General features: G+C 39.9%; 1 protein-coding gene across 3 annotated transcripts in view; it reads left to right on the plus strand.

The window, feature by feature from the left end:
* Positions 1 to 9,866, plus strand: part of GATAD1 (GATA zinc finger domain containing 1) — a 47,604-nt gene extending 37,738 nt beyond the window's left edge. For all 3 annotated transcript variants that reach the window (XM_029588862.1, XM_029588861.1, XM_029588860.1), the window contains exons 4-6: positions 841 to 900; positions 7,663 to 7,846; positions 9,358 to 9,866. In XM_029588862.1, the coding sequence (XP_029444722.1) occupies positions 841 to 900; positions 7,663 to 7,846; positions 9,358 to 9,548 (435 nt within the window). In that variant the 3' untranslated portion in view covers positions 9,549 to 9,866. The remainder of the gene's footprint in view (positions 1 to 840; positions 901 to 7,662; positions 7,847 to 9,357) is intronic.
* The last annotated feature ends 312 nt before the right edge of the window (positions 9,867 to 10,178 follow it).

Raw genomic sequence — 10,178 nt, forward strand, 5'->3', positions numbered from 1 at the left:
TCTGCTGGGCTACAAAATAGAGGACTGGAGGAAGAAGTGCCAGGAAAGGGGCAATTGTTGTTCTGCATTGCTCTCCCCTCGATCCTATTATGGGGAGTCGCAGTAAATCGCAGGGCCGTCTTTGATCCCCAAGTTGCTCTCCTTCCAGCAGGATGCCTGGGGATCCTGGTCAAGGGCTTAAATTAAATGCATTTTATACAGTAATCTCTCCTTGGTGCTGTTTTGCTCTGTTCTTTAAAAGAAGTGGTTGTGGGGGTGGGGAAGGCACTTAAGCAGAGATGTTTAAATGTAATTTCATTCAGGATGAAGAATTTTGAAAATTGTTTTGTGTTTAATTTCATTATCTTTGATAGGTATCTTCTGCTGCTCGTAGCCTTGAGTCTGACCTGCAGGTTTTTGTGTAGCTGAAACTATTATAATAGTGTTGGGTTAGAATAGTATTTTTGTAGACAACACTACTCTATTTTTCAATGGAAAGAAAGTTCTAGAATAAGGGCATCACGGAGTAACATGAGGAAATATTTCCTCACAGAAAAGTTGGTGAATGCATGGATTGGCCTTCAGATGGAGGTAGTGGAGGCCAAAAGGGTAATGGTATTCAAGAAAGCCTGGAACAAGCACAGAGGAAGTGAAGTTTAAAGCCAGAGGTCAAATGGGGTCTATAGTACACAAAAAAAAAAGCAGAATAGGCAGACTAGATAGATCTTTCAGTCTTTATCTGCTGCATATTCTTGTCAAGGAGGAAGGGTTACCTAGAAACATCCATGTTTGTATGTATTGGCAGGAAACAAAAACCTGGAACTCACCATAACTTTTTTTTTTTTTTTGTTTGCCTTTTAGCCTATTAAGGCTCCAGAAGTTGTGTCCACTATAATTACAGCTGAATCCATCTTCCATAAGGTATGCATCTGTAGTCTTCAGTTATTCAGGAGTGAGAGTCGCTGAATGTGAAGGAGATTGTGCTATGTGACTGTGTTTCCTTTAAACACTGGGGTAAAATTTATGCAGTGCATTTTCTTCTGGATTGGGCCATATAAAGATGAGTTTTATAGCACCTTGAAGGCATCATGTGAATACAGGTGGGCTTCTAGCATTAGGCTTTGTCTTTTGCTGGTCACTGATATACTGGTAAAATGTGAAAAAGTGTAGGGCAGAATCCAGTAACTACATGAGCATTCAATTAACTTTTTTTTTAAACTCTTTATTAGATTTTCCAGCAAGCAGGTACAGTGTATAGTACATAAGCAACAGACAAGGCAAATTAATAAGCATTGTACATAAGCTCTGTATAGATCCGTCACAACTGTTCAGGGAGGCTGCAATCCAGTAGAGTAACTACTAAAAATTTCCCTCCAGTACAAAGTATAATCAGCACTGTTATGTTATAAAAAAAAAAAAAAAATTCACCTATCCTGTTCTTTGAAGTATTTGTGATATGGGCCCCAGATGGCATTGTACTTAAATTGCTCATGCCTCAGTGTATATCTAACTCTTTCTATATCTGCAATATTCCACACTTGCTTCCGCCAGTGCACTATACATGAATTTTGCTTCCAAAAGGTGGCTATGGTAAAGTGTTCTACCAGCAACAAGCAGCCAACCAAATGCCTGAACTTTCGAGGTGCTAAAGAGCCCTCCCATTGCCCTAAGAGGCCAATAATAGGTGCAAGAAATATTGGTAGGCAAATTATATCAGCAATTTCTTCTGTCAATTTGTTCCAGAACTGCTTGCATATGTATATATTGGAGCCCCTTTCCCCACACACTCTCCAACATATCGGGCTATATGTAGACAACTCAACACAACATTGGCACATGGAACTGCGGTGTGCGTTGAACCATATAGTTTTCCACACTTGTGCATTAAGCAAAACTCTCAAGGCCTCATTCCACTGGTGTATCAGTCCCAAAGGCGTCTCAGCATCAAACTTCCAATGCAATATTCCCCAATAAGCCTACGTGGTGCCTTTTATAGATGCCTCTGGGTCCGACAAATACTTCTGCATCCCATTCATTTCTGGAATGGTAGTGGCCAGGTCCAAAAAAAGTAAAGATTGCAGTTCACAACTACAAATAATTGACGTGTATGCACAGGGAGGTCGTCATCCATACGTAGGGACTCAAAGTTTGAAATTGTCAGTCATTCCACAATTGTGCTAAACTGTATAAACCACAGTCTCCACTCTTTTTAAAAGCAGAAGAGAAAGTGAGCCCTGACACTATTGTATTGTCGTCATATATGGGAGCAATCAATTTCAAAGTGTCATCTCCTATCCCCAGGAGCCTCTGAATCTGCTTCCAGATCTTAAGTGTGTGTGTCAGGAGAGGACTATCTCTGGTCTCTTTTCTCTTTAGAAAAGTTGCTCTGTATTCCAAATGCATCATCAAACTGCAGTTGCTTCAAGGATCGCCAGGCCACCATTTTATGCCGCAATCAGACCTTAAGGGCTGTAGCCTGGCAGCCCGGTAATAAATTCTAAAATTAGGAAGCGCCATCCCACCCTGTTTTGGGGAAGCCATAACTGGCTGAATTTAATATGTGCTCGGCGATACTTCCATATGAATTTTAATAGCATGCCATGCAAATTATCAAAACTCTTCGCCAGCACATTTGGCAAGATAGTCATCTTAATAAGGTTGATATGTCCTGCCAAGGAGATGGGTAGGTCTACCCATTTCTGAAAATCAGTTTTAACTTTAGCCAACAATCCATCATAGTTTTTAGAAAAAAGGTTTTTTAATTCTCTTGGTATATAAATCCCCAGATACAAAAAAATCATTCACCACTACCTGAAAATTTGCCAGACAGGGATAACCACATGAAGACCAATAGGAAAAATTTGTGATTTATCATAATTCACTTTATACCTGAATAAGCAGCATAATTTGTATACACCTGAAGCAAGCCAGGCCAGATACCCATGGATTTGATAGGAAAATCAGAATATTGTCCGCATAAAGGGATATGGTATGCGTACTAGTTCCAAACCGAAAACCCATTATATCCAGTTTCTGTCTAATCGGGGCCACTAGGGGTTCAGTAGCTAAGTCAAAAAGTAGCAGGGATAGGGGATACCCTTGTTTTATACCTCTTGCTATGGGAAAGAAGGGCGAAAGCACCCCATTTATCAAGAGACTGGCTTTAGGGGTGGCATACATGGCTTCCACCCATTAGAAAAACTGCTCTGGCAGGCCCACATTCCTCAGGTCTAAAAACAGGAAAGACCAGGAGAAGAGTAAGGAACAACGCCGAGAAACGCCATGCCGCTGAAAAATGCACATACAAGCCTTTGATGAAGGATATTAGAGTCTGAAACACCGTACAGTGTCGGGAATGAAGATAGCAGTGTGGATACCTTCACATTGCTGCAAAGTTTGGGCAGAACAATCTTGGTTGGTTTACAGCAGTGGAAACAAAAAGCAGAAAAACAGCGTGTGGAATCAGCAATTAAGATAAATGTCTTGAATCATTAAGAATTTATATGATTACAGATTTTAATTTCACGGGTGAGAGAAGCACATAAAAAATTGAAAAAATAGAGTTCCAACACAATGGACTGACCTATGATTATCTATAAGGCAGAGTGATAATGGCTGTATAACGCCACACAATGATACCTATTATGATGGTCAAAATTACACAGTAGCGTCTTATAAGTGGTATAAAATAGGAATTTGGTCATAGTTAGTAGACATTGAGTACAATGTAAACATGCCATTTAACCCTCTTATCCTCACATAAGAAGCAAACTGCCTGGGTTAAGGAAAACCACCTGAGAACCTTAAACTATCCCTTAATATTATTATTATTAACCCCCCTCCACCCAGAAAGCACATCCCCAATCTACCAAGCCCCCTATCTAAACTAACCCAAACCAGCCTACTCATTGAGGTTACCCCCAGTGGGAAATAAATCGAGACCAGGGGCACAGCCCTGTAAATACTACCTTGTAACCCCCTCCTCTATCCCAACCCCCTCCCCTTGCATAAGCCACTTCCAGACCAGCCATTGCACACCAACCCTGTATCCAAACCTAGTCATCAGTATCCGCAACATCTATTAATAATGCAAAAAGGTTCAACGAGCTGTATAACACCGTCCAGGGGAAAACTTCGGCATGTCCTCTTTGACAGTCTTTGAGTACGAAGAACAAATATACTGAAAAAAGTGAGGACAGCATTCTCTCTGCAGCCACTTGTACAAGCTGTTGCTCAGCTATCAGAAATCCCAAGTGACCTGGTAAAAATAAATAAATAAATAAAAGCAGCAATGCTTTCCTAAGCAGAAATGGATCCAGCAAGACATTCAAAGATAGTCTCAGTTCATATTGAGTGCAACACCCTATGATTCCCCACGCTGCACACTGAGACTTCTGGTAGGCATGCCAAAACCTTTGAGTCAACAATCTGGGAGCCAAATAAAGCCACAGTAAGGCAAAAAACGGTCTAGCAACAGATTGGACCACTGACGGTGAACTTCTTTCCAAAGGAATCGATAAAGGTGGCCAATAAATCTGTATTAAATCAGAAATGTTAATGAATAGACCCTGTAGGAGCTCAGCAAAACACGTCTGATCTCCTCAGAGCATAACTGGAAGTCCAGCATTCAGCTAATTTGGCCATCAGTTTTCACCAGATGATGTCCACATGAATGCTCTGAAACAGAGTTCTGTGCTCTGACTCTAAACTGCTTTGGATAAAGTTATTACATAAAAAAGCAATATTCTGCTATGAGAAGGGCTAGTTCTCCAATGAATGCCTCCAGTTTGACCCTGTTTCCTCCCCTGATTTGTATTCCCTCACTGATATGGCTGGGAAAACCTAACACCGAGACTGCATTCAAGTCCAGCTGTCCAAGAGCACCATAATGTGCCTAAGATTTCTTTTAAAGCAGGCGTTCTTACTGAAAATGTCCCCGCAGTGCCTCTGCACCACACTAAAGAGAACAGCTGGCAGGAAACAGTTTATGAAACTTGCTCCTGGGCCCACCTGTTTCTTTTTTTCATTGAAAATGAGAGGGAAAGATGCCTTAAAAGGTTTGTGGTATAAAAAGATCCTAAGGTTGAATTAGTTTTCTAACTGAACTCTCCCTTTCCTGGTAATTTGAAAAGGCCCCCTTTGATAGTTATGAATGAGCTGGTGTGTTGGCCTAGAACTTAGTACTGTTTGCTTCCCTACGGGAGATTAAAGTTGGTTAGAGGGTGGGAGAATGCCCTGAAGAAAGAGGCTGGCAACAGTGTTGTTGATGCCGATGGCTGTTGAAAAGGAAAGAGAAATTTTCCTGGCTCTGCAACCCTTCTTGGTGGTGATACAGCCTGAAGAGACTGGCCAGCCTTAGTATTTGGTGACTGAGTGCGCACCTGGCTTCCAGTCTGGGGGAAGAAAGTGCTATCTGGAGGTGACAAATAGTTTCCATCTTGCAGCTAAACTAATCTTGCAACATATTTAGATGCCTTCAATACTTCTAGTTCATATCTTAACCATATACTCTAATTTATCATTACCAGGTTACATTGAAAGCAGAAATAAGAGGTTTATTTATTTTATTTATTTATTTAAGTTTTTTATATACCAACATTCAAGACGGTGGTCCCATCATGCTGGTTCACAAGAAACAGGGGTGAAACTTTACCATTTAACAAAAGTGCAGAAAAGCAGTTACATAAAACAAGAGGTGTGGTAGTAACCCCGTGGTAGCCCAAAACTCATCTAGGCCCCCCAACTTCAACAGCTTGGATACAGTTAACAGCTTCAATTTTTCATTTGTTGACCAAATCTAGTAATACAGGCATTGTGCCCAGTCGTTGGGGAAGACTGGTATTCGTATTCTGCTTTAAAGCGTGGTCCATGCATTTGTTCTATAAACTTTCTGAAAGCAAGGGTGGGGTTTTGAGAAAGCGGTCTTAAGATTCATGTGAAAGCTTTAAAGAATCATATGCTGGATTTGATCAAAAGAAACCCATAATTTGGTAAATATGGGGCATCAGAGGAAGTTCTAACAAGCAACAAGTGAAAAAAAATCTTCGTGTGCTAAATTTAACAGATTAACTATTCAGCCAAGAGAGGTTCTTTTGAACATATGGAATAACTGGTTGGATTTTACTCTGATGCAAGAGTTCCAACATTTGTTTTAAAATTATAGACAAAATTACAGAAAGTATTAAGGGAAACACAGTTCAAATTTTTATGCCAGCTTTTGTTTCTCAGGAAAAAGCGTACCGAGCCACATTATGTGGGACACGTACGTGTTAGAAATATACTAGTGCTAATGGGGATTATACACATAATTTTTGGCAATGTCTTAAGATTCAGAACTTCTGGAACAGGATTCAAACTTTCGTGGGTTCTTTGCTTAAAGCAAAGATGCCCATGGACCTCTCGTGTTGGCTTTTTGGGGATTACAATAGTTTTTCACCTAAACTAGACCCCAAGAGTAAGCTATTTTTCGACAAGGCTACATTAATAGCCAAGAAAACTATCTTACATAACTGTGTTTGGGAAATTTATCCTACTTTAACGCAATGGAAATCCAATATGACAAAACGTTTCATGTTAGAATATTTAACTGTGAAAGTGATACCGGGAAAACATTTAGAAATGGTGTTACAGGTTTGGCAGGCCTATATAGATGTACTACCTTTGATTGTAAAGAACACTGTACTTAGTAATATGTCTTTTATAACTTATTTGGACTCAAATTACCCACGATAAAGATTTAGATTGCATATTCATGTTTTTCTATTTTAAGATGTCAAAGAATTGAATAAGAGGATGCTAGAGAAACCTCAAAGGCGGGAGGGAGTTAAATTGAGACAATGAGCTTATGGTTAATAACAGGGAGCTGTTTGAAGTTAAAATGCTCTGTTTTTCTGCAGTTTTCCTGTGCTATACACTTGAGCAGATTGCTTACTATGTTTTGTTTGAATATGCATCTTGGTTCATTGTTTCTGAAAATCAAATAGGATATGGAAAAAGTCATGCTGGAGTTTTGGGGGGATTAAAGTGGAAGAAACACATGTATGCAAAGTCCTTTTTTTTGCTTTCTAACATTGCTGTTCTTTTCTGTGATAATGGTTATTGCGTTGGAGTCACAGATGCATTGTGAAAGCTTGAGATCAGGCAATTAGTTGAATTGAGTGATTCATCTCCAAACACTCAGGACATGATGGAATTGGTGCCATCAGTCTTTTGTGTGGCAGAATGCAGCATTTTTGATGCTAAAATATTCAAGCAAGCTCTGAAAACCTTTTTGTTCAAACAGGCCTTTAAGATTCCTGACCATCAAGTGACCTTAGTTAAGAACTATTTGCTTGCAGCACAAAGTAGTCTGATTTTATTTATCTGAGTACTGTATGTTTTTCATTTTGTCTGTTGCATTTTTATGTATGTAGATTTATACTCCGCCCCAAACTATTTGGAGGGTGCGGGCTAGAACTGATTTTAAATAAAGGCTCTGCACCCCTTTAATGGCACCTTTGCAACACATTTGGGAAGCTTTACTTTAGCGTTGAGTTCAGGAAAGGTGGAGTCTGCACCATCATCAGGGCAGTCTGCAGAGAATGCTTGCTTAGAATGAGAGGGACCGAGCCCATGTTTGGGCAGTGAGAAATAACCATATTCCCTTTGTCAGGCATGCCATATGTAAACTGTATTTTGTTTCAGGGAGTGTATTATCAAATTGGAGATGTTGTTTCAGTTATTGATGAGCAGGATGGAAAAACATATTACGCTCAGATCAGGGGCTTTATTCAGGATCAGTATTGTGAGAAGAGTGCAGCCTTAACTTGGCTCATCCCTACGTCACACAGCCCCAAGGACGAATTTGACCCTGCGTCATATATCATAGGTGAGTTCCAACACTTTGCAGCCTATTGAATGTAGACTTTCATAGTAATGTTTTGTTGGAAGCCGCTTAGGACATTGGCAAATGCGACCTACACATTTTTTAAATAATAAAAACCAAAAAAAAATGAAGCTTCTCTTTGCCTCAGAAATTATAAAATATTAAACTGCTCCTGAATTGTTATGGTATAACCTAAGATGGAGTTTATTCTCTAATTTCTGAAAGTCCTTTTTCTGTGGTCTGTAGGAAGTTAATCATGGTCTTGATCTAATTCATAGTAGACAGGTGGCCATGTAATTAAAAGCTCGCATGATCATTTCCACCTTAATGTGTTGAATGAGAATGGAGACTGAACTGCCACCCCCAACACAGGTGGAGGTGGAGAAGCTGGCGCTGCTGTTTCTGATGCTGGACCTCTTCAGTATTGTAGGTCTCCATAGTCCTGATGACTTCCTTATTTATGATTATCCCTGGATATAATTTAATAATCATCCTTTGTACCTCTTTATATTTTGTGATGCCTTTTAATTCAAATGACTTTCGGCCCCTAAAGAACAGGGGACGTCTCAACCATTGCTCAATAGTGACACCTACTGGCTGGGTCAAAGGTGCACATGCACGGTGTTCCAGGGGGAATCTTGGTCTATGGCTCTCGGCTGAGGACTGTCCCTGTAATGGCTGGGCTAGGAAAGGTTATACAAAGAGGGGAAAGCATTCTGGATAGATGCAAACAAAAGCTTATGACACCGTTGCCTGGTAGAGGCTAGGTCTGATTGATCTCGAAGTCCAAAAGAGCAGCAGGAAACCGCTGAGCTAAAAATACAATTAAAAAAAGATGCTCACCCTTATTTCTCTTTCTTATAAACATATTTCATTCAGGGTCCAAAGTTTTCATGTTGCAAAATGGGTATAAGTGATCTGCTCTTGAATAAGCCTGTCCTTCATTAAAATGCATGCGTTGCACTGCTGTTTGTGTCCGTATTTGGTGGGAGCCGTGTGTGACCCTGTACTACTTCAAAGAAGGAGAATGTCCCAGTGTGAACAGGAGCTTCTTGCTGGATTTCTGCAGATGCAGACATGATTCTGGCTGTGGCTATGCAGCTGATGTAAAAATCAGGATTGTATTAAATTCTTTATGGCTTTATGGTATAGTCCCTCTCTAGATTTTCCATGACTTCTGCTTTTATTCTAGTTGTGAACTGGAGACAGGTTTGAGTAGCCAAAACACCCAGCTCTTAGTTTATAGGAGATTTTCCTACTGATAGGAAACACTTTTTTTTTTCTTTTTCAAGCAACTGTTCTTTTCAAATTCTAGTGCCCCCCCCCCCCCTTAAATATTTTTAGAGTACAACAAATATATGCTGAAACATTACCTTTGCTGAGATAATAACAAAGTTGTGAAGTCACCACATTCTATATTATGCTTTCTCACAGCTTTTGCAATTTTTACTGGGCCTTGCCCGTGATTTCCCCTGAAACTTGCTCGGAGTTTAACACTTTGGTTCTGTCCTTAGGGCCAGATGAAGATCTTCCCAGGAAAATGGAATACATAGAATTTGTTTGCCACGCACCTTCTGAATACTTTAAATCTCGGTCTTCTCCCTTTCCTACGATTCCTACTCGACCAGAGAAAGGCTATATCTGGACTCACATTGGGCCTACACCTGCGATAACTATCAAAGAAACGGTTGCCAACAGCTTATAGCCTTTTTTTTTTTATGTTTCCTGATTTCAAACGGCTAAATAATTATCCATACTGTTTTTTACTGGTGTGTATACCGCTGATGTACTGGGAAATGCAAAGCTATGATAAGCATATGTTATGTTTCACCAGCAAGAATTTCTAAGACATTGATAGCTTTTTTTTTTTTTCCCCCTCTGTCATCAAATGCCTTCTTTGGACTATAACTTTATCTAAGCCATTGCATTCTGTGATTTTGGATTTACATGATGTGTGCAAGAACTGATTCCAACTTACCTTCGAGGGTTTATTACATAACATTTATTAAAATAATCAAACTGGTGAAACTTCAAGTAAAATCTTTCCCATGATGAGTCTTGATCGTACGAGCAGTTCTCAACCGTTCCCAGGTAAGCAGATGTGCCTGTACCTAATCAGAGTCATTTTGGGTGGATCCTCAGCAGTATTCTCTTTTTTCTATAATATACCTCCTTTCTCCCAGCCCAAATACAACCAACCTTCCAGGCTGGACCTAATCAGATACTTTTTTTTTTTTTTTTTTTTACACATCCTACAAATTAGGAGGAAGCTGCTGTATCTTCCTTAATGATCATGCCCCTTTCTGAAGGTTTTTCAGTATGGGAAGGGCCTGTT

Source organism: Rhinatrema bivittatum, chromosome 2, assembly GCF_901001135.1.
Source record: "Rhinatrema bivittatum chromosome 2, aRhiBiv1.1, whole genome shotgun sequence".
Lineage (NCBI taxonomy): Eukaryota > Metazoa > Chordata > Amphibia > Gymnophiona > Rhinatrematidae > Rhinatrema > Rhinatrema bivittatum.